Raw genomic sequence first — 25,536 nt, forward strand, 5'->3', positions numbered from 1 at the left:
ATACACTATATACAGCCTTACTATATACAGCCTTACTATACACTATATACAGCCTCACTATACACTATATACAGCCTCACTATACACTATATACAGCCTCACTATACACTATATACCGCCTTACTATACACTATATACAGCCTTACTATACACTATATACAGCCTCACTATACACTATATACAGCCTCACTATACACTATATAGAGCCTTACTATACACTATATACAGCCTTACTATACACTATATACAGCCTTACTATACACTATATACAGCCTTACTATATACAGCCTTACTATACACTATATACCGCCTTACTATACACTATATACCGCCTTACTATACACTATATAGAGCCTTACTATACACTATATACAGCCTTACTATACACTATATACAGCCTTACTATATACAGCCTTACTATACACTATATACAGCCTTACTATACACTATATACAGCCTTACTATATACAGCCTTACTATACACTATATACAGCCTTACTATACACTATAAACAGCCTCACTATACACTATATACAGCCTTACTATACACTATATACAGCCTCACTATACACTATATACAGCCTCACTATACACTATATACAGCCTCACTATACACTATATACAGCCTCACTATACACTATATACAGCCTCACTATACACTATATACAGCCTTACTATACACTATATACAGCCTCACTATACACTATATACAGCCTCACTATACACTATATACAGCCTCACTATACACTATATACAGCCTTACTATACACTATATACAGCCTCACTATACACTATATACAGCCTCACTATACACTATATACAGCCTTACTATACACTATATACAGCCTTACTATACACTATATACAGCCTCACTATACACTATATACAGCCTCACTATACACTATATACAGCCTCACTATACACTATATACAGCTGTACAACTTGCACAATATCCTCACATGGGTCTTGCCCACAACTCCACAAGTCATCACTGAGCATGCGCAGTAGCAGCACTCCCTGCCCCCTCCCAACAGGAACTCCGGGAGCAGCAGCAGCTGCTGACACAGGAGGAGTCACATTGTAACCGCAAGTTACCAGCGGAGCCCCCCAGATTACAGCCCGAGCCGCCCCCCATGTGCCGGGGACAGCAGGCAGCAGGTAGGTGTCTGCTCCACCCCCCACCCCCCACCCAATACTCCTCATGGTGTCCTGGAGGAGAAGGGTTAATCACATATGTGTCTGTGGTTCCCAGAAGGGAAGAGGATTTCCTACAAAGTTGTTACAATGTTGGGAAGGGGGGGGGCACTTACTTTTCCAGTTTCTGGCATGTAGGGACCATGTGTTATATAATTGTATGGTGTCTACTATATAAGTCTTGTAGATAATATCTGAGATAAGCGCCAGAGATGAACACATCAGCATGTACCAGCTGCCAAATAAAGTTACAAAAACTGTTGTAAACTTTGCAAAAACTTCTGCAGAGTGTAAGGGCCGAATCTATGTTAGACGGCGGCGTCAGTGGGTGTACATATAGGTGTGTGCGCTTATATATATTATTCCCCCACCACCTGCATGAGAAAAAGTTTCCATCCAACAAATAGTTGACATATTGTCATTTTCTATAAGAAATCCTTCTTAGTTATGTAAATATGTTTCTCTGACACACGTTAATAACTGTACACCGATGACTGAGATTTTCCACCCGGACCTTTAAAAGTGTTTTTTATAGAAGGAAAAAATAATTCACAAAAAGTTTATGGACGGGAGGAATCTGCAGAAAGTTTATGGACACAAGTGCCATACATATGGATAAATAATGACATCATTAAAATATGTTCATCCCAACTTGTGGACGTAAAATTGTCTGGTTTTCATGCAGAAAAGTAGACGATTTTTAATTTGTGTTGTCATCCGTACGTCCAATTTTTATTTTTACGTATGCCATCGGTTTTATGTATCAACTAATTAAAAAAATAATAAAAGGCCAAATAAATGTTACTATGTTACTAATTGCAATGGATGATTAAATAATGGATGGTGCCTGTATGACATTCAGTAACTTTAATGGATGAGTTTGATCTAGAAGACGGATTAGACTAGGGCATGCTGCAGGTTTTATATGTTTTTTTCTTTACACATAGACCATCGGTATAAAAACACTTATGTCAACTACCCAATTCATTCTCCCTTGCTTTTGCTCATTGTTTGCTATACAATTTGTATAAATATCGCTCACGGCTGTGAAATACGCTCTTCTGAAAAAAAACAAAACAGGAAACCCATTGCCAATGTGCGGTTTTAGGATGGGTTGCCCAGATTTCTTTTGGCAAATTTCCATTCAGCTTTGGAATGAAGTAAATTTGCAGAAATCTGCTTCTTATTTGTTGGTGCAAACTGCGAAACCACATGCACTAAAATAAAGAAAATCAGCCTACTAATGTTACTAATCTCCTACTGATCTGATCTGTTCTCTTGGTTCCAGTGGTGACTTTTTTTGCACCTGCATGTAATGTGCTGCAAAATCCCTTTGATTGTTGACTTGCACTAACTCCCCCATTGAAGTTAATGGGAAAATCTGCATCAAATCCATGCATTTTTCATCCTACCTTGTTCAGATAAGATTTTCAGATTGCATATATGTGATTTTTTTTTTCTATTATTTTTACCTTCAGAAAATGTAGAAAGGACTTTGTCCCTGAATTTCAATTGCATGGAGCCTGCACCTCAAAGGGGTTCTGCCGCCATACTAATTGACCGCTTATCACTATTATAATTAGGACCCCCATACACCTTCGGTCTCATTCACATATTTGTGTTTGTTTTTTACATATGCAAAAAAATGCTACGAGTATCATTGGATCTGAGTTTAATCAGCGCTTGGTCAGTTGTCAGTATCTGCGTCACACATGAACAAAAATAAGTAAATAATCATTATCCGTGAAAACCACGTAGAGATTTCGTACATGAAAATTGGACTTCTGAAAGAGGCCTAAGGCTATGTTCACACACAACTATTTTTGCTGCATTTTTTTCTTCTTTGTGGCATTTTTTTTGCAGCATTGTTTGGTATGCTGATTACAAGTGTAATTTGTCTGCCTTACATGTTTAAAAAAAAGTTACTTTTATTCACCAGAAATGCTTAAAAAAAAAGCAGAGATAAATGTTTGCTGCGTCTTTTTGCCGCATTTCTTTCGCTTTCTCACTGTTTTCTATGGGTGCAAAGTCCCTGAAAGAATTATTGTGTTGCAGATTTAAAAACCAAAGTAGTGTGTACATGAGAGATCTGAAATCTCGCAACTTTTGCTTGTACTGTAAAAAGGAGCTTTGTAATTTGCATTACAAAAAAGCTGCAAAAATGCTGCGTGTGAACATAGCCTTAGATAGTGCTCAGACAAACAATCTGCAGCCAGCTATTCCTCCTGCTCCCGTATATGTCAGCTTACCTTGGTTGCCTCCTTGGTAAACACCATAAATATTGGCACTAAATAGAAAGGCCCACATCTCTGGCATTGTATGGCAGACTTAAAATAATAATAAAAAAAAAATAAATGCAAAAACTGGACCTCTTTAAATCATTGGAGACCATTTTTATTTTACTCAAATGTATTTATTAGGCTAAAAAAAAAACATTTTGCAATTGGGTTTTGTGAAAAGAACTTTGCACCTTTTGCCTCCTATGGCCTCTATGTTGCACTGTCTATTGGCTGTCTGCAGAAGGAGTTAACTGAGAATTTGTCAGTTACCTCTTCCTGAGGATTATATATCTTTTGTCTTTTTCTGAACTTCTCTCTACTGATTTATGACCACAGAGCACATCAAAGTTGAGCTATACTTTGATGTGGTCATAAATTGGCAGAGAATTTAGAAGTAGTCAGATTCTCAGTTAACTCACTCTGGCGCTACATACATGCAGGGGGGAAAAAAAGCCTAAAGGAACAAAAAGGTTTTCTGCCAAGTTCCACTTTTTGGGGATCAGGGTGCATTGATCAAATGTTTCAAAATGATTTTGATACAAATTTTTGCAACATTTTTCACATCTTTTATGTGTATTGTGAATATTTCCCACAGCGCAATGTATCATTATAGGAGAACATGCATGCCATGCAGTCAGCAGGTAATGACAGGTTCCTTGTTGCCTTTTTTCTTGGAAAAGTTTTTCTTTTTTTTTTATAACTTTACTCTGTGAAGCAATTTGCAGTACTACAAGTTTCGGGTGCCTTCACACATGTTCTTTAAAAAATCATTGCAGTCAGGGACATATTAAATTGCACTTTTTTGGTGGTGTGGATTTTTTTCACCTGTGTATTTAGTATTTTGGATTTATATCACAGCATGTATCCTCATAGTTACCAAAATTGGCTTTAATTTACAGTCGGCACTGACTGTGCCCATAACCAGGAGACAATAGCCACATGTGGGTGGTGTGAACCTCACGCTTTTTCTGCGTGGGCTATTGCAAATTTATCAAGACGGTTCCCAAAAAATTGAAATAATCGGGCAGAATCAGAAAAATTGACATTCATGTGCTATAGGTACAGCGTTGTTTCTGGTAGGTTATTGTTAATGTGTTTTTTTATTTGTTTTTTTTGTTACATTTTTGACTTGATTTCTAAAGCAAATCTATGATTCGAATGACGCTGTAATGTTAAAACAACACAAATTAGAGAAACCGAAAAATCACAGTTATTAAAACGCACTTATATAAAATGCACCAAAGCAGAAAACAATGAATGTATATTGCTAGTGGTTTTACATGTTTTCAGATTTAAAAAAAAATATATATATATATATGTTCACTGTGTAACGACCAGTTTCAACTGTTTTTAAAGTGACTAGGAGCTGAGCTGCTGGACCCAGGAATGGCTCCGTTCACTTTGTACATCCGTCTTTCCACGGTTTACCTGCACAATTGTAGTGGAAAACTACTGTTTTCCTACAAGATAAATTGATTTTGCATGGGAACAGTGGAAAGTCCACAGCGGCACAGGGTTATGATTTTCAGCCGTTGCGTGACATCTGTATGTGAAGGCAACCTATAAGTGATCAAGGTATGATTAATAGAGATCTGACCACTAGGGCCCCTATCAGTCCTGAAAATGGGAGTCCCAAAGTCCCTTGTGAATGAAGCCGTAGTGCAGCTATTGCTCCAGTCACTTCTATGAGTCTAAGGTAGTGGTAGTGAGCATTCATGAGCACTGCTCCCATAGACAGCAAACAGAGCGGTGCTCAGGAATACGCACTACCTCCCCACTCACATGGATTCCCATTATTTTTATTGATTATGGTCCAATTAGAATAAGTAATAAATGTTGTCGGCGGAAATAAATTCTTGTACTCAAGCATAACTTAAAAACTCAAAGGCCCAGATTGATTATTTACCTGTTTGTTTGTTTTTTTGGGGGGGGTTTCTTTCTCAAGTTTTTAGTGTTTCAGAAAATAGACATTTTTTTTAAATTCTATTTTATGTGTTTTTCTTTTTGTGTATTTTGGGTTACAGCATTTAGGGTTTCCAGATATTACTGCCTGATTCATAATTTGCGACATTTTTGAAAAATATATATGCAAAAAAACCCCATTTTTTTGCAAAATTTGTGCATCATCTACGATGATTTTTTTTAAAATTATTTTTCAGCAATTTTTGTACCTTTTTGCACTAAGATGTTGCGAAAAAGGTTAAAGACAAAAATAGAGTAAACTTTTTTTTTTTTGCACCAAATTCTTGAAGCGCGTGCACCGTTTTTGAAGAAGGCTGCACAATAACTGGCATTGAATACCATAAGGCTAAGAAAGATAAGTGACTTAAAAAAAAAAAAAACCTGCACACGATACATCTGGGCCCAAATTTTTCACTATGGCTCCAAATCACCCGCCACATCAGTCCCTTCTGTAATGATGCAAACCATTTGGCTTTCCTGCTCGTGTGACTTTATACGAAGCTCGATGAAACCATTGCACAGAGATTCCTACATGCAGTAATTGAGGCCTCTATAAGTGTAAGGAGTGAGAATTGTTGGTAACTACTTCTAGATGTGAGAGCGACATGAATATAAACTCTTCTCCTGGTATTTGCTGAACTTTCTGATATTTCCTGTAACTTTATTCTATAGAGGAGGCTTGAAATCCAGTTTAACTTGTTTTTCCTTTTTTGACTGGCGTTGTAAGTCTGATATTAATGATCCTTCCCTGAACATATGAGATCCAATTAATTCATCAGACAAGTGTGGGTATATCGCATCTCTCACAAAACAATGCAGGATCTCTTTGATTTTTATTAAAATTGTGGCAAAAAACATGACTTAATCCACTGGGTGAACACAGCCTGTACTGTACAGTCACCAGATATAGGAAGTTTTAGGCTGTGTTCACCTGTCATGTCTACATAGAAGAGTGAGAGAAGGGCTGATTGGCATCTCACAAGGCCAGAAAGATTTTACTACTTGTAGTTTGCGACAATTATGGTAGATTCTGTAATAAATTGCATGTATTTGGGTTGAATATCATCCCATAGGGATGTATGTGTTTATCATGATTCACATCTTTTTGCAGTCACAAAATGCAATAATTACAGTGGATAGTGTCAGGACCTAGTGTTTTAACTTTTAGGGCCTCGGGAACCTGCAATAAAACCCCCAATACTCCTTTCGTTGGGAATAGGTTTATAGGGTATAAGTTTGCTATTGTCCATAGGAATCTGATAATGTAGTGGCATATGGTAAAGGGTTATTGAGGTGACAACAACTCTGAAGCTGCCCATTCCTCATTAGCAGAACATAGATCTGTGCGTCCCCATGGTAACAAACTACACAGACCTCATGTAGTCAGATCCGACAGTCATGCTTTTTATATACACTGCTTAAAAAAAATAAAGGGAACACTTAAACAACACAATGTAACTCCAAGTCAATAACACTTCTGTGAAATCTACCTGGCCAGTTATGAAGCAACACTGATTGTGAATCCATTTCTCCTGCTGTTGTGCAAATGGAATAGACAACTGTTAGAAATGATCGGCAATTAGCAAGATACCCCCTATAAAGGAGCAGTTCAGCAGGTGGTGACCACAGACCATTTCTCTGTTCTCATCCTTTTTGGCTGTTGTTTTGGTCACTTTTTCATTTTGCCGTTTCTCTCACCCCTAGAGGTACAGTAGCATGAGGCGGTGTCTATGGTACAATCCACAGAAGTTGCTCAGGTAGTGCAGCTCATCCAGGATGGCGCATCAATGCGAGCTGTGGCAAGAAGGTTTGCTGTGTCTGTCAGCGTAGTGTCCAGAGGCTGGAGGCGCTACCAGGAGACAGGCCAGTACACCAGGAGATGTGGAGCCGTAGGAGGACAACAACCCAGCAGCAGGACCGCTACCTCCTCCTTTGTACAAGGAGAAACAGGAGGAGCACTCCCAGAGCCCTGCAAAATGACCTCCAGCAGGCCACAAATGTGCATGTGTCTGCACAAACGCTTAGAAACCGACTCCATGAGGGTGGTATGAGGGCCCGACGTCCACAGATGGGGGTTATGCTCACAGCCCAACACTGTGCAGGACGCTTGGCATTTGCCACAGAACACCAGAATTGGCTAAGTCGCCACTGGCGCCCTGTGCTCTTCACAGATGAAAGCAGGTTCACACTGAGCACATGTGACAGACGTGACGGAGTCTGGAGATGCCGTGGAGAGCGATCTGCTGCCTGCAACATCCTTCAGCATGACCAGTTTGGCAGTGTGTCGGTAATGGTGTGGGGTGGCATTTCTTTGGAGGGCCGCACAGCCCCCCATGTGCTCACCAGAGGTAGCCTGACTGCCATTAGGTACCGAGATGAGATCCTCAGACCCCTTGTGAGACCATATGCTGGTGCGGTTGGCCCTGGGTTCCTCCTAATGCAGGACAATGCCAGACCTCATGTGGCTGGAGTGTGTCAGCAGTTCCTGCAAGATGAAGGCATTGAAGCTATGGACTGGCCCGCCCGTTCCCCAGACCTGAATCCGATTGAGCACATCTGGGACATCATGTCTCGCTCCATCCACCAACGTCACGTTGCACCACAGACTGTCCAGGAGTTGGCGGATGCTTTAGTCCAGGTCTGGGAAGAGATCCCACAGGAGACCATCCGCAACCTCATCAGGAGCATGCTCAGGTGTTGTAGGGAGGTCATACAGGCACGTGGAGGCCACACACAATACTGAGACTCATTTTGACTTGTTTTAAGGACATTACATCAAAGTTGGATCAGCCTGTAGTGAGTTTTTCCACTTTAATTTTGGGGGTGACTCCAAATCCAGGCCTCCATTGGTTAATAAATTTAATTTCCATTGATGATTTTTGTGTGATTTTGTTGTCAGCACATTCAACTTTGTACAGAACAAAGTTTTCAATGAGAATATTTCATTCATTCAGATCTAGGATGTGTTATTTGAGTGTTCCCTTTATTTTTTTGAGCTGTGTATATATACACTTCAGAGGTTGGGAGAAAAAAAGATTGGGTGTGTTATATATCAATACCTGCCCCTTTTTTAGGTGGCTTGGCTTCCGTTACTAGACACAGCTCTGAACATGTGAAATTCTCCATTGTAGGGGAAGAGTCAGACGACTGTATAACTCGGACGAGGATTGCAGCACACGGACTGATCAGTTGCTCTCCTGACCTGATAATGGTAGCTGCACAACAATTCATGCTGTCACCCTCGGGTCTGGAGAGCTGCCGGCCAGTCCGATCATTGTGTTGCGATCCTCGTCCCAGTTATACAGCCATCTGACTGTTCCCTTAAAGGGATAGTCCTGCTCCTCTCACTTTCGCATCGGGGCCTGTGACATCACGTCTAGTGATATCTGCCGGTATTGTGCCTCTGTCCCATTCTAATAAATTATCTTTTGGCATCCTGGGAGGTATGGGTAGACGTGACGTCACCTGCTCCCTTCACTTTCCATCTTAAGATAAGAGAAGAGACCACAAGAGCCGGCGCTGTGCATATAAGTTGGCTGCTATGTGAGTGGCCAAAGTGATTCATTTGCAATTGGCAAAAGCAAATTATATATGAAGGGAGTCAAGTAATGCACTTAAAGGGCCTCTCACCCGTACATACCTGGAATGCTTGGCACTTATGGAAAATGTCCACTCCAATAATTGTTTAATTTGCAAAGATTTTGGCTTTCATCGTCTCTTTCGTGCATGATATATACTGTATTGCCAGCTCGTGGTTCTGCACTTTCTGTTCTGCAATTATACATTGTTTCTCAGCATTAACATTGGGAAACCCCGGCATCATGTGTATTATGGACATTTGGATGCCTCTGGTTATTATGGACTCAGATGATGCTGTGACATGTAAAATGAACCTGCTGTAAATATGTCCCATAAGTTTCCATGAACGTCTCTTGTGCGTACAACCTTCACATTGACGCAACATAGCACTCGCTTTCCTATAGAAAGATGCTGAAGAAGTCAGCGCTAAAGAGAGCAGAATCGTTTTAATCGGGTTTTATGTACCATAGAAGCCGCAAATATGGGGACCCCGGAGAGAGAGGGTCTTGTCCCTGTGCTTGTGATATCAGGCAACTCCTATTTTGTAAATTCACCCCTGTAAATACTTCTATGTTGATGAAAACAAAAGTACTTTTTTTTTTTTAATTATTTACATAGATTTTTCTGGCTAAAATGGCACCAAAATATAATTTCTCTTGTTAATTTACGCAGCTTATTATTATTATCATTATTATCTAATATTTGGACTTTTTAAAACCATGTATTGAAATAATACAAATCTGGCTTTCCTCAATCACCACTAGGGGGAGCTCCCTGAATACTTATTTATACAATTCCCATTGAACTCCATATTAGATCTATCTTTAAACTGCTCTTCATCTCCCCCTAGTGGATGAAAGTCAGTACAGGTAGGACATAAAATGTCATATATTGGAAAACTCAGGTCTCTGATGGGGCTAAAGATCATTATATATAAAAAAATCAGGACCAATAGAAGCACACAGAATCCTAGTATCAGTATAATACTTATCAGGTAGGTAGGTTAATTTAAAGGAGCTATAACTTGTATGTGACGAGACACAAAAGGGTCCGAAGGTGGAAAGATAAGGTGGGGGAAGGGGGTAAGGAGCATGACCTGGGGAAGTACATAATAATTAGGAAGTGCAAACCGAGTAATCAGTGAAATGCACACAAAGATCAGACACACTGAACCCTCCTCTTCCTCTGAATCAGACGCTTATATGGTTACTGTTGCCGATTTCTACTTTCAGCAGAATCGTCAGCACTCAGGAAAATGAACTGTTTTACTGAGGACACACAGCGCCCATTACCTTCAATATCACAACATGTAGAATTACAGAAAGAGACTGACACAAAGATGTACTGAGAGGTCGTACAGTCCAGTGGGGAACTAAATGTACAGAACTGTATCAGTCATCACAGCTCAATCTATTGCCTGATCCTTATAGTCCCTCCACAGCATAAGCCTGCAGCTGGCGTATACTCAAACACCCTTTATCAACAGCTAAGGCCCAGACTCTTGATCGGCTCGGACCATCTCTTTATGTAATCAGTGACTTTACAAAATTATCCATCATGGCTTGCCTAAGATTACTGATCTACGTTTTGCTGACTGCCTCCAATTGGCGTATACGACCAAAAATGATGCACGGCAGAGCGCACTGTAACTCTGTCTGCAACATTATAAGAAAAAAGAGAGGGGTCGCTCACTGGTCTATTCGGGTGCTCTGAAGAAAAGAGTAATCTCAATTGCAAAAAGAACTTCGGCACTCCATACATGAATATATAAGAAATATTGTATCTAGACTAATGTCACTTTGAAAAATGAAGGTTTTTTGCGCATAAGTTAGCCAATTTATGTGTGCCCATCAACCACAACAAGGTCACCTTCGTATGATGGGAAACTACGCTACGCTACCACTGGATATGCCACTCTTGGGCTGTAAGCCTGTATGGACAATATGTCTCTGCTTGGGCTTTTAACCTACAATGTATGGGCTGGTAGAGCTAGTTAAAACCACCTGTGACTGAATGGGAGGGACACATGGTCAGAAAAAAGGCTGTCAAACTTCTAATAGTGTGAACACGTACCTGCTGCAATGCTCCAGGAGCGGGATCCCAAAAATGATTAATAGAAAAAAAGAGAGGGGTCGCTCACTGGTCTATTCGGGTGCTCTGAAGAAAAAAGTAATCTCAATTGCAAAAAGAACTTCGGCACTCCATACATGAAAATATAAGAAATATTGTATCTGGACTAATGTCACTTTGAAAAATGAAGGTTTTTTGCGCATAATTTGGCCAATTTATGTGTGCCCATCAGCCACGACAAGGTCACCTTCGTATGATGGGAAACTACGCTACACTACCACTGGATATGCCACTCTTGGGCTGTAAGCCTGTATGGACAATATGTCTCTGCTTGGGCTTTTAACCTACAATGTATGGGCTGGTAGAGCTAGTTAAAACCACCTGTGACTGAATGGGAGGGACACATGGTCAGAAAAAAGGCTGTCAAACTTCTAATAGTGTGAACACGTACCTGCTGCAATGCTCCAGGAGCGGGATCCCAAAAATGATTAATAGAAAAAAGAGAGGGGTCGCTCACTGGTCTATTCGGGTGCTCTGAAGAAAAGAGTAATCTCAATTGCAAAAAGAACTTCGGCACTCCATACATGAAAATATAAGAAATATTGTATCTAGACTAATGTCACTTTGAAAAATGAAGGTTTTTTGCGCATAAGTTATATATTCATGTATGGAGTGCCGAAGTTCTTTTTGCAATTGAGATTACTCTTTTCTTCAGAGCACCCGAATAGACCAGTGAGCGACCCCTCTCTTTTTTCTATTAATCATTTTTGGGATCCCGCTCCTGGAGCATTGCAGCAGGTACGTGTTCACACTATTAGAAGTTTGACAGCCTTTTTTCTGACCATGTGTCCCTCCCATTCAGTCACAGGTGGTTTTAACTAGCTCTACCAGCCCATACATTGTAGGTTAAAAGCCCAAGCAGAGACATATTGTCCATACAGGCTTACAGCCCAAGAGTGGCATATCCAGTGGTAGTGTAGCGTAGTTTCCCATCATACGAAGGTGACCTTGTCGTGGCTGATGGGCACACATAAATTGGCCAACTTATGCGCAAAAAGCCTTCATTTTTCAAAGTGACATTAGTCTAGATACAATATTTCTTATATATTCATGTATGGAGTGCCGAAGTTCTTTTTGCAATTGCAACATTATAAGCACTGGCCCCATCAGCGAATATAGCCAAATCCCGCTTTGCGTGGGTTCAGACTTAAGCCCTGACGGAACCACTGAATGTACTGGCAAACTTCTATGTGAACTCAGCCTAACATTTCAGCACAAATTTTTGGCGTGCAAAAAAATCACTCCAGGGCAGGACTGGAGTGCATCTGTGCAAACAATAATAATAACAATAATAAAAAAAAGTTGCAATTGATGAATCGGCCACAAACATCTTGGAAAAAGAAAACACAATGGCGAACATAAAATGAAAAAAACAAACAGGCGAACGAATATAAAATAAACTGTAAGGCATAAATTAAAGGAAGAATATGGGTCAAATAAAAAATTAGCTTAAAAAAAGCAAAAACTAGATGAAAAAGAGGTAAAAATGCAATAAGGAATCGAGCCCATTCTGTCTCCAGATATTTGTTTTATCAGCATCTTACTCTTTATCTACCAAGTACTGTCTCGGCTGTTTTATCTGTTCCCTCTGAAACTTAATCTGTCTTTTTCAGTTCCTTTTGATTATTCTTTCTTTGACAGATCTTTCAACAGTTCAGATCGTTTAATTTTTCGTAGTAGCCTTTTCTTCATCAAGACCTTTATTCATGTATTGTTTTTACCTTCTGAGAACTTTAGATGTGGCTGACTGTAAGAGAGACGTACAGGTGGTTTACCTTTGTTTTCTTTTGCTGAACGCCTTGGTTCTGTACCTGGTCCTGGCTGCATCTTCTCACCTGTAGTGTTTGGGCTTGTGCTGACTTCAGCCATTGATTCAGAAGTAGTCTGACCACTGTCAGTTTTCTCTTCTGTGATGTCTTTAATATATATTTTACATCCTCAGTGAAAATAACACTTTTGTTAATAGTAGCTGTCTGTTTTGAGATTTAGGATTCTGTACCTTTTGCTATTAATTAATTGTCACTGTATCGAACAAAGATTCCTTCTACTGCTCTGCACAGTATAAGCATGCTGTCACTGTATACTCCAACACCCGTCAGATTTAATCTGTTAAATCTTTAGAGGATCTGCTTGAAGGAATCCGATCTTGCACTCAGATTCCTGTTGTCTACGTTCAGTTTGAAGTTCAGTAACCTCATTACTTTTTACATGCAGAATCCATATTAATTATTAGTACGTTACTTATTTCCAGGTTAGATCTTTTTTTCTTTCTGCTGCATGTGAACAAGTTACAAATCCCCAATCAGATGCACTTAGAGTTGTTTTGGGTGCAAATTTGGTGTTTTGTTTTTGCTGCTACTGTGTGCATCAGCGTCAATGTAAGTTGTGCAGATATGTATGCAGTGAGCACCACCTGGTGGTGGCAGCAGTTTTTTTTTTTTCAAGGGTGTCCTACAAGTAGGGACCATGTTTGAGCTGTAGTAGATACTCGTGCTCGCTCTGGGGGTGCTCAGTATCTAATAGTATATTTCCACTGCAATGAGTGCGACTGAACTACATAAACCAGAGCGCTGCATGATGTGATTTTATGATTTTGTTGGGAGTCCTGCAGCCTTGCTCAATGATTACTGGGAGCGGGTGATGGAGCACAGTATGACCTGATGGGTTTATTTCCCTTTGGAAGGCAGACAGGGCGACGTTATGTAACGGATGCCAGGAGGAAGGAGGAAGCCAATGTGGCTAAATAAGGAAGTCAAGAGGGCAATGAAAAACAAAAAAAGGGCTTTCGGTAAACTTAAACAAGAAGGCAGCGAGGAAGCGCTAATATCTTATAGGGAAAAGAACAAAATCTGTAAGAAACAAATAAGAATAGCAAAAGAGGAGACAGAGAGACTAATTGCCAAGGAAAGTAAAACGAATCCCAAACTGTTCTTTAACTCTATAAACAGTAAAAGGATTAAAACTGATGGAGTTGGCCCATTGAAAAATAACCTGGGTAAAATCATAGAGGGCGATGAGGGTAAAGCGAACCTACTCAATAGCTTCTTCTCCACTGTTTTCACAAAAGAAAACAATTTATCGGAGGAAATGCAGAGTGATAAAGTAAACCCTCCGCTAAATATCACCCACCTAACCCAGGAGGAAGTTCAGAAACGCCTAAATAATATCAAAATAGACAAGTCACCAGGCCCAGATGGCATACACCCCCGGGTACTAAAAGAATTAAGTAATGTGATAGACAGGCCGCTGTATCTTATATTCAAGCACTCTTTATGGGCAGGGACTGTCCCACTAGACTGGCGCCAAGCAAATGTGGTACCAATATTCAAAAAGGGGTCTAAAAGTGACCCTGGGAACTATAGACCAGTAAGCTTAACGTCTGTTGTGGGTAAATTGTTTGAAGGATTTCTTAGAGATGCTATTGTAGAATATCTTAATGATAATAACTGTCTAACTCCATATCAACATGGATTCATGAGGGATCGCTCCTGCCAAACAAACCTGATCGCCTTCTACGAGGAGGTGAGCTCACAGCTGGACCGGGGAGAGTCAGTGGATGTTGTAGACCTTGACTTCTCCAAAGCGTTTGATACCGTGCCACACAAAAGGTTGGTATATAAAATGAGAATGCTTGGTCTGGGGGATAATGTGTGCAAGTGGGTAAATAGCTGGCTGAGTGATAGAAAGCAGAGGGTGGTTATCAATGGAGTAAGCTCAGGGGGTGTCAGGGTTACTAGCGGGGTGCCTCAAGGGTCAGTCTTGGGCCCTATATTATTTAATATATTTATTAATGATCTAGTGGAAGGGTTGCATAGTAAAATAGCAATATTTGCAGATGATAGTAAACTTTGTAAAGTAGTTAATACAGATGAGGATAGGGCACAGCTACAGGAGGATTTAGATAAATTGGGGAGTTGGGCCAAAAAATGGCAAATGGGGTTCAATGCCGATAAATGTAAGGTCATGCACATGGGAAAGAAAAACAGCAGTCACCCATACATATTAAATGGGAAAACGTTGGGGAAATCTGACATGGAGAAGGACCTGGGCGTCTTGGTTAATAGCAAATTAAATTGGAGTGCCCAGTGTCAGGCAGCAGCTGCGAAGGCAAATAGAGTCATGGCATGCATCAGAAGAGGAATAGGGGCATATGATGAGAACATTGTTCTTCCTCTGTATAAAGCGCTGGTAAGGCCGCACTTAGAATATTGTGCACAGTTCTGGGCTCCTGTGCTCAGGAAAGACATATTGGAGCTAGAGAGGGTACAAAGGAGGGCGACTAAGGTAATAAAGGGAATGGAGGGACTAGAATACCCAGAGAGGTTGTCAAAATTAGGCCTATTTACGTTGGAAAAGAGAAGGCTTAGGGGAGACCTCATAAACATGTATAAATACATCAGGGGGCAGTACAGAGATCTCTCCCATGACCTGTTTATACCAAGGATGGTGACAAAGACGAGGGGGCACACTATGCGTCTGGAGGAAAGGAGGTTCCTGCACCAGCATAGAAGGGGATTCTTTACGGTCAGAGCCGTGAGACTCTGGAACTCTCTGGGAGAGGAAGTGGTGATGTCCAACTCACTTAAAGAGTTCAAGAGAGGCCTGGACGCCTTTCTTGAGAACAATAAAATGACATCTTATGCTTAGTTAATTAATCCAGGGATTTAATCTGACTGCCAGATTGGTGTCGGGAAGTGAATTTTTCCTCAATGATGTAAATTGGCCTATACCGCATGGTATAGGAATAGCGGAATAGCTGCAGTGCACAAGAAATAGGCTGAACTGGATGGACGCTTGTCTTTTTTCGGCCTTATAAACTATGTAACTATGTAACTATGGATCACCTGCAGCCAGTATTATAATGGGATCCTGGCACTATTCTATGCCGTCTGATCTGTTTGTTTTTTGGGCAGTTCCTCTTGGTGTATATATACCAGCAGCTGTATATACCCGCTGCCCACAAAGCCTTGTATGAATGATCCTGGATGAGGCCATTCAACATGACACATGGTAAACGCTCTGCAGTTAAAGGGCCATTGATTGTAATAAGAGCGACTCCTCTTATAAGGAGGCTGCACTATCAATTCACATACGGACTTCTTAATCCCTTTTTGGGATTTGGACACCTAAAAATGGGTCTCTGCAGCCCCCCGTTCTGAATGGAGTGGAGGTGCACACGTTTGGACTTACGGGACTGATGGAAATAGCCAAGTTCGGTACTCAGCAGTCCCATACACCTGAACGGAGTGGAGGCCGCACATAGGCACCTCCATGCCATTCAGGATAAGGGGGTAGCTGGATTCTTTTGGGTTTCCTACGTCTAAGCTTATTGAAGAACACGCAGCCTTTACCCACTGGCTGATAACAGGGAAAAAAGCTGACCAGCAGAGAAAACTATCACCATCATGTCCGTACTGGGTTTATTTCTGTCTGGAGAATAATCTTGGGTCTCAGAACTGACTGCAGTGAGATGAACGAGACTGGGGGTGTAGGGATCAAGAATGTTCTGTTTTGCACTTTAATATGTCTTAAATGGTCATTCTTGACCTTATGAGTTCCCTCAAGTTTATACATTGTTGGGTCACACAAGGCAAGACCCTGACCAGTGCTAGTCCCCTCGACTCGGCCAGGTGCCAGACTCCTCGAAGGATCGTCTGTTAAAATTAAAACTGCCTGATTCTTTTCTCCCCCGATATCGTCTGTCAGGAGTCCCCGTACACGATAGGTGGTCGTCCTCTCCTGCTGAAATCAGTGAGTTTGACCAACTTTTATTTAATGTGTACGAGGCCTTTACCATACACGATCCCGACTCTCTTGATCAATCACATCAATCAACTAAAGACAAACTGGACAAGCTCAGTCCTGTACATAAAAGCACAATAATACTAATTCTACACAATATTATGTAGCATGGGGGGGTTATTAGTAGTAGAGTACCCCAGTACTGTCATCCATGTGTAGTGTGGGGTCTGTCACTCTCTACCTGTCCTCCATGTGTAGTGTGGGGTCTGTCACTCTCTACCTGTCCTCCATGTGTAGTGTGAGGTCTGTCGCTCTCTACCTGTCATCCATGTGTAGTGTGGGGTCTGTCGCTCTCTACCTGTCCTCCATGTGTAGTGTGAGGTCTGTCGCTCTCTACCTGTCCTCCATGTGTAGTGTGAGGTCTGTCGCTCTCTACCTGTCCTCCATGTGTAGTGTGAGGTCTGTCGCTCTCTACCTGTCCTCCATGTGTAGTGAGGTCTGTCGCTCTCTACCTGTCCTCCATGTGTAGTGTGAGGTCTGTCGCTCTCTACCTGTCCTCCATGTGTAGTGTGAGGTCTGTCGCTCTCTACCTGTCCTCCATGTGTAGTGTGGGGTCTGTCGCTCTCTACCTGTCCTCCATGTGTAGTGTGGGGTCTGTCGCTCTCTACCTGTCCTCCATGTGTAGTGTGGGGTCTGTCGCTCTCTACCTGTCCTCCATGTGTAGTGTGGGGTCTGTCGCTCTCTACCTGTCCTCCATGTGTAGTGTGGGGTCTGTCGCTCTCTACCTGTCCTCCATGTGTAGTGTGAGGTCTGTCGCTCTCTACCTGTCCTCCATGTGTAGTGTGAGGTCTGTCGCTCTCTACCTGTCCTCCATGTGTAGTGTGGGGTCTGTCGCTCTCTACCTGTCCTCCATGTGTAGTGTGGGGTCTGTCGCTCTCTACCTGTCCTCCATGTGTAGTGTGAGGTCTGTCGCTCTCTACCTGTCCTCCATGTGTAGTGTGGGGTCTGTCGCTCTCTACCTGTCCTCCATGTGTAATGCGGGGTCTGTCGCTCTCTCCCTGTCCTCCATGTGTAGTGCGGGGTCTATCACTCTCTACCTGCCCACCCAGCAAGCCAACTCAGTCAAGTTTTGCTAAGAAAGTTCCTCCTGTTTTTAGACTTTATTATTAACATTATTATTATTTTTTTCTATCTTTGTGATCCTGGAAATATCATGACAGTTGTATCTCACTGGGTGAAAGAGGTTATAAAACAGGGCGACTCCCTCTAAAGCCGGGTGTGGTGACCCATCCGTCTGCAGCATGGCATACATTTTTTTTTGTGGGTAGCAGATCACAAGCTGCTGTGGCGACTTGTATGGTACTTTTCTGGCTTCCGTCTGGTGAATGGATCCCTATGGATCCCTTTATCTCATACACTATGTATAATGAGCTTTTCATGCCGTATATGCAGTGTCGGGCTCCTGGGCATTGTGTGCTGAGCCTGCAGTCACCGCTTATTTCCACAAGTGCCACAACCTGCAGAGAGCTGTAATCTCAGACTTGTCCTCTACACTGATTAGCTTTGGGCGCCCTTGGTGCTGCGAGAAGTCCTTGTACCCACTGGCACTAGAGGAAAACTGATAATCCAGTGAACCATAAGAAATAAAAATGCAAAGTCATATGCTCACACACACAAATATTAGGCCGCCATCTGCATAATGGATAGCGCTATCCACTGTGCTATTCTGTATAATTATTTTTTTTACATTTTGTGCAGTATTTTGACATATACCGGCCAGATAGAAGCCAAAAGGATTTAGCTTCTGTCTGGCGAAACTATAGCCCTATGGACTCCATTAGTATTTTCCTGAATACACAATAAATGAAGGTAGAAAACTTAATGTGAACAGAGCCATGGATGGATCAGACCTCGATAATGAGGTACAGAGATCATTCTGAGAGACAGATTGGTAAATATTAGATGGGTTGTATCTGGAAAGCTTGAGAGATAGATATCTATCTCTCCTGTCCACATTTTCATATAAGGACTTTCTTTTTTGGGGATGAGTTGTACCTTTGAATGACATCGTCTATTTTTCATGTGATGCGCTGAAAAGCAGGAGAAATAAATTCCAGGTGAGTTGAAATTGCAAAAAAAAGTGCAATTTCACAAAAGTTTTCTTTTAACTTTTTTGTTTACCATGGTCACTATATAATAAAACTGACCATGCAATATGATTCTCCGGTATCTGCGTGAACTGAATATGTTGCATAGTGTTTGTTTTTTTTTATTTAAGTGGTAAAAAAAACCCTATAATGTGGAATAATTTTTTTTTTTTTTTTTTTACTTTTGTCCCCGTTATCCAAGTTCCCTCTTAGAATGCTGCTGTAAGATTATAATCTGACTCCTTTATGGTCAGTTAACCTCTTAATGTCCAGAGCATTAATATAAATCCGCCTCCCGCTCACAGTCATGTGATGGTGGTCGTTATGATGGACCCGCTGGGAGACATTGATGATTGCTAGGTTCAGCTGATGACAATGGGCCGCTTGTTCCCTGCTGGCACAGTCCCCCGCCGTGACGCTTCCCTCCTATAATGACAACTTCTTTCCTCCATTACAGATCTGTCCGGATGTTTCATTCCTTCCCGTTTCATTTCGGGGGTAACTCCTCTGCCTTCTCGACCTGGAGCTACAGCCTTGAGGGGAACAATCCCAATGATTCCCAGTATTGCTACAGCGGCCATACGGGAAGCACCGTCCTCCAAGGGGTGACATTCGGAGGAATCCCTACAGTCCTGGTGCTGGACGTCATCTGTTTTGTGGTAGGTGGTCCTAATGATAACAGCCCATTATATAGATATTTATATTCAGTAGGATGCCCCCTATATCCTAATATTCTGGGTAATTCTGATCCTTATTAGATACTTTTGCAGAATTTCCCTTTGTATCCCCAAATAGAATCATCCATGTCATTACACCGGGCGCACAACATCATCCGTAAAACAATTGCAGTCGCCTAAGGCGATGTGCACATGTTTAGTATTTGCAGCAGATTTTTCTGCTGGAAAAAAAAACAGATTGTTGCCAGGAAAGTTGCTGCATAAAATATATGTATTTTTACTGGATCCCCACCCCATTTTTTTGGGTGAAAAATGCTGAAAGAATTAACATCCTGCAGATATGAAAAGGAAAGAAATAAGCAGCGAATTAACGAGATTTCAGAAATCTTATTCACTTTGCTGGTGTCTTTGCATTTTTGCTGCGGGAAAAATGCAAATGTGCGCAAGCCTTTCCCATTTCCTGCTATTCTAGTGCTCATGATGTGCAAGTGGAAAAAATTGGCCAAATAGCAGTGTCCATATGTGTGTATTAGACACAATGCTGACAGTAGCATAGACTTCTCCCCTATGAGGCGAGATGATCATCAGGGATGCCCTGATCGGGGCGGTCCACCCAGCAATCCTTGGCCACCAGTCATCAGATGCACATTCTCCGATCCAGCCCTTCCCCCATTGATGTCATTATATTTGGGAGTGGAGGGGTTAAATACCATAAATCCACCAGATATAATATATATATATATATATATATATATATTTTTTTTTTTGTTTGTTTGTTTTTCCAGCTGCTGTTGCTGATTTTCTCCATCATTCGGAAGAATTGCTGGGATTATGGGCGGGTGGCTCTTGTGTACGACAATTCGAGGTATGATATGATGATTAACATGGGGGAAAAAGAGTAAAAATCTGCAAAACAAAAAAAAAGCAAAATGCAATAAGTGACAGACAGGTATAGATAGAGAAGAGACCCTGCTCCCTGCAAGGGAAGAGGAGAATCTCATACTAATCCTTTTCTTTTTAAAGGGCCCATCCCATAATTAATAGAATCCTGGAAGCACTTTTTATACATGGAAATGGTGCTTTGGCAGTATAGATGAATGCCTCCCACAAAAAAATAGTTTTTTCTATATTATTTTTTTATCCAGTGTGTCAGTCGTGAGAAATCCAGTGTAGAAGCCTCATCCAAATTAGGTAGGGAGTGCAGTGGGGGCATCGAAGAAGCCGTCAAGGGCATTGACCTGTCCTTTGTGCACTTAAAGACTGATTTCCATAATTTTTTTTTATGCTAAATGTCTTATGGCTGGCAAAAGGGATCTCTAAAATAAATATATCAGACTCCTATACTGTAGCACTGTTTCCATATAAAAAAATGTACTGACAGTGTTCCTTTAAATAGCATTTTCATGATCAATACAGTGAATATAATGTTACTATTCGCCTGATAAAAATTACAGTGAAAAGTTACATAGTATGGTGCCACCTGGTGTTGAAAATGTATAGCAGTGTGCACGTCCACTTAATGAGTTGAGTGCTGGTGGTCGCACATGCTCACGCTCTCTCTTCACAGCCAGGTCTCTGCATGGTGGTCCTCTCTGGTAGGACGTCTGTCCTGACTGTCATTATTCTTTAGACAGGGAGGAGGATAGACAGAACCTTGTCCACATCCGAGTTGGGCCATGTTTTTGGATGGGACCTTTGTCTAAACTCTTTGCTTCCTGCCTCCACGACTTTTCCAGAAAAGCCTCACGCTTTGTAGTATGTGACGCAGTTTTGCTTTTTACCTTGCAGCATGCCACATGGAAGATTCCAGAGATTATCCTCATCATCCTCTTTTAATGAAGCGCTAGAAAGGGACAAGGTATGTGAAGCGTCTGTATCACTATACTCATTGGGTGACTTAGTTCTGTGCGATTTTTTTATCTAGTGCAAATTGTAACGGTTTTTACCAAGGGGGTGTGGCTCATAGAGTAATTATACAGTGCAGCCTAAGGGCAGGCCCCCGTGCAGCAGCCTAGGGGCAGGCCCCCGTGCAGCAGCCTAGGGGCAGGCCCCCGTGCAGCAGCCTAGGGGCAGGCCCCCGTGCAGCAGCCTAGGGGCAGGCCCCCGTGCAGCAGCCTAGGGGCAGGCCCCCGTGCAGCAGCCTAGGGGCAGGCCCCCGTGCAGCAGCCTAGGGGCAGGCCCCCGTGCAGCAGCCTAGGGGCAGGCCCCCGTGCAGCAGCCTAGGGGCAGGCCCCCGTGCAGCAGCCTAGGGGCAGGCCCCCGTGCAGCAGCCTAGGGGCAGGCCCCCGTGCAGCAGCCTAGGGGCAGGCCCCCGTGCAGCAGCCTAGGGGCAGGCCCCCGTGCAGCAGCCTAGGGGCAGGCCCCCGTGCATCATATGAGCCTCGTCCTCTTGTAAAGCCCATAAAAATAAGCACCAAATAAAAATGCTCCCATCTCTGGAACCGTATAATGGAATTTAAAAAAAACTCAAGGGAGCAACTTCTTATCTGGAGTCAGGTTCTCTTTAAGACAGGGTATCTTATATTTTACCTATTCCTCATCCTGGCCTTAGTATAAAGGCTCCCTCTTATAGTGTTGCTTGCACGTGATCAGAATGGATTATAGAAAGTTTATTGCAAAGATTTCACTTAATTATTAAAGGATCAAGTGTAGATCACATTGGAACAACCTCTTCTGGGTGCAGCTTTTTATATGTATAGATAGATAGATTTTTTTTTTTTAATATTCTGTTCATCTCAAAAGTTTTTGCTGTAGTTCTTGTTGCAAAATAAAATAAATAAATTAAAAATCCAAAAGACGTGAATACAATATATTGATGTCCCGGCCTTGTCCTTTCCTGCATTTCACTTACTGCCTTTTTTATGCTCTTTTTGCAGGGATTTTGCTCTTGGATATCATCTGCATTTCAAATGCAGTAAGTACATAGTAAAGTCACCTGTACGTCATGAGATCCGAGCACCAGAGGGGTAACTGAGCTCCAAAGCAAAATTATAATCGAGCCCCCACTTACTGGTGTCCTCTTATCTGGCGGGGTTGGGTTTGGGGCTCATCAAAAACAAGGGCCCCGGAACAACTAGTAGGGTCCAGGTGCTCTCTGTTCAGCTCTGTCCCGACCAGCAGATAATATTGGCCGCTGCTATAAGATGAGGCAGGAAGATCTGATAACTGCAGACTTAGCTATTGAGACTTCTTACCTGAAAATATAATATTATTACAATTAAGTTTTTGTTAAATTATTTTTTGTGACATCCATGAATAAAACAAATCTTGAAATATTGCAGTTTTCACATTGCTCACTAGAGCAGACACAATATGCTGGCACTGTTTTCTGCAGCTCACTTGTCAGTTTTCCAATATAGACTGAGGCAGTATATATATTTTTTTCTTATTTTTTCCTTTATTTTTCTTTTTTTTCTGTATTTTTTTTCTTGTTTTCTTATTTTCTTTCTATTTTTTCTTCTAATTTTTTTTTCTTATTTATTCTTTTTATTTCTTCTGTATTTTTTTTCTTGTTTTCTCATTTTTTTTGTTTTTTTTTTCTGCTATTTTTTCTTATTTATTCCTTTTTTTTTCTTCTGTATTTTTTTCTTGTTTTTCTTTCTTTGTTTTTTTTTTTCTTTTCTTTTTTTTTATAGAATAAGCTGAGTCATCTCAGTATTATGAGCAGATGGATGATGTTATGACAGTTATCTTGTACTTCTGGTGGCCCGGATAAGGCAGGAAATCAACGCTATACACAGAGATAAAGTTCTGTATGCAGATACCCTGTTAGTCCTCAGGAAGGGTCCCGTACTCCATCCTTCTTGGACAGGTATTGGTCTATGGACAGGTATTCTGTCCATTAACTTACATATAGAAGGCAAACGGTCCAAAATTGCTAATGAACTCCAATTTCAAAAATGATTTTCAGCTTTGAGGTCATGCATTTAAGTTTTTTTTTCTTTTAAAAGTCTGCAAAGGTGGACAACCCCTTTTAAATAAACACATTCAATGACTTATTTATTTGATGGACAATTCCTCCGAGTGCTTCCAATTAGTATAGCAGGAGTAAATACATGCGCCAAATCAGCGCCGTGCACAACGTTCATGTTGGGGAAAATAGCCACCTAATAGAAGAAAAATGAGGCGCTCACCAATATCTGCACAAGCCACATGGCAGGAACAATCTGAGCACGTGCTGTAGATATACATAGCTCGCCCAATTAGAGGCCGCTACTAATCAACTACAGCAACAATATGTAAAAGACAAATGTTCTAACTTCAACATAAAATAATACAAACACATTATTTATGGAATAGAAACTGACCCCTAATAACTGACAATAAAATTACATACATAAATTACACAGATCCCACTATGAGAAATCCATAAGATCTCCCTAACATTGCGGACTTCTGTTTACTGTTACATTTTCTCCATCGTAGTGATGAAGACATCTATGAGAGATGCGGTGAAGACGCCTGTCACTACCTCTCCTTCCAGCGACACATCATATTCTTCCTGGTGATCGCCAGTGTCCTCTCTATTGCAGTCATATTGCCGGTGAACCTCTCTGGGACTTTACTTGGTGACTAATTAATTTTTTCCTTCATTACGTTAATTTGCAGAAGGTTTCCTTGACCTTGGACCTACGTTGGTTACCCATTCCCTTTTAATATTAAATTTTACATTATTACTCTTATTTGCAAACCTTTCCAAATATTACCATAGGATGTCATCTCCCATCTCTCTCTACCACTCCTCTAGTGTCTACAAATAACATTATTTATCATCTAAATGTTCCATTCTTATCTCAAAGATTTCTCTTGTGCTGTTCCAGTTCCCTGGAATGCGCTTCCCAGGGCAGTCAAATGATTTTGAACATTCAGAATTTTAAGTGTGCCCTGATAGTCCAGCTGTGCTTTTTTTTTCTAATATCCCCTCTTGTATTTAAAAAACAAACAAAAAAAAAAACACTGAAGGCATCAAAACTATGAATTACTTCATGTGGAATTCTATACTTAACAAAAAAGTGTGAAACAACTGAAAATATGTCTTATATTCTAGGTTCTTCAAAGTAGCCACCTTTTGCTTTGATGACTGCTTTGCACACTCTTGGCATTCTCTTGATGAGCTTCAAGAGGTAGTCACCGGAAATGGTCTTCCAACAATCTTGAAGAAGTTCCCAGAGATGCTTAGCACTTGTTGGCCCTTTTGCCTTCACTCTGCGGTCCAGCTCACCCCAAACCATCTCAATTGGGTTCAGGTCTGGTGACTGTGGAGGCCAGGTCATCTGGCGTAGCACCCCATCACTCTACTTCTTGGTCAAATAGCCCTTACACAGCCTGGAGGTGTGTTTGGAGTCATTCTCCTGTTGAAAAATAAATGATGGTCCAACTAAACGCAAACCGGAAGGAATAGCATGCCGCTGCAAGATGCGGTGGTAGCCATGCTGGTTCAGTATGCCTTCAGTTTTGAATAAATCCCCAACAGTGTCACCAGCAAAGCACCCCCACACCATCACACCTCCTTCTCCTCCATGCTTCACTTTGGGAACCAGGCATGTAGAGTCCATCCGTTCACCTTTTCTGTGTCGCACAAAGACACGGTGGTTGGAACCAAAGATCTCAAATTTGGACTCATCAGACCAAATCACAGATTTCCACTGGTCTAATGTCCATTCCTTGTGTTCTTTAGCCCAAACAAGTCTCTTCTGCTTGCTGCCTGTCCTTAGCAGTGGTTTCCTAGTAGCTATTTTACCATGAAGGCCTGCTGCACAAAGTCTCCTCTTAACAGTTGTTGTAGAGATGTGTCTGCTGCTAGAACTCTGTGTGGCATTGACCTGG

At 41.5% G+C, this 25,536-nt stretch overlaps 1 protein-coding gene across 1 annotated transcript in view; it reads left to right on the forward strand.

Moving 5' to 3' along the window:
* Positions 1–1,005: 1,005 nt before the first annotated feature.
* TMEM63A (transmembrane protein 63A) overlaps positions 1,006–25,536 on the forward strand; it is a 67,078-nt gene continuing 42,547 nt past the window's right edge. Inside the window, exons 1-6 of the mRNA XM_073671847.1 lie at positions 1,006–1,158; positions 19,491–19,692; positions 20,496–20,575; positions 21,499–21,568; positions 22,587–22,624; positions 24,136–24,278. Of these exons, the coding sequence (XP_073527948.1) occupies positions 19,501–19,692; positions 20,496–20,575; positions 21,499–21,568; positions 22,587–22,624; positions 24,136–24,278 (523 nt within the window). The 5' untranslated portion in view covers positions 1,006–1,158; positions 19,491–19,500. The remainder of the gene's footprint in view (positions 1,159–19,490; positions 19,693–20,495; positions 20,576–21,498; positions 21,569–22,586; positions 22,625–24,135; positions 24,279–25,536) is intronic.

This window comes from Phyllobates terribilis, unplaced genomic scaffold (assembly GCF_046119375.1).
Source record: "Phyllobates terribilis strain yellow unplaced genomic scaffold, ASM4611937v1 Scaffold_3__8_contigs__length_932513732, whole genome shotgun sequence".
Taxonomy (NCBI): domain Eukaryota; kingdom Metazoa; phylum Chordata; class Amphibia; order Anura; family Dendrobatidae; genus Phyllobates; species Phyllobates terribilis.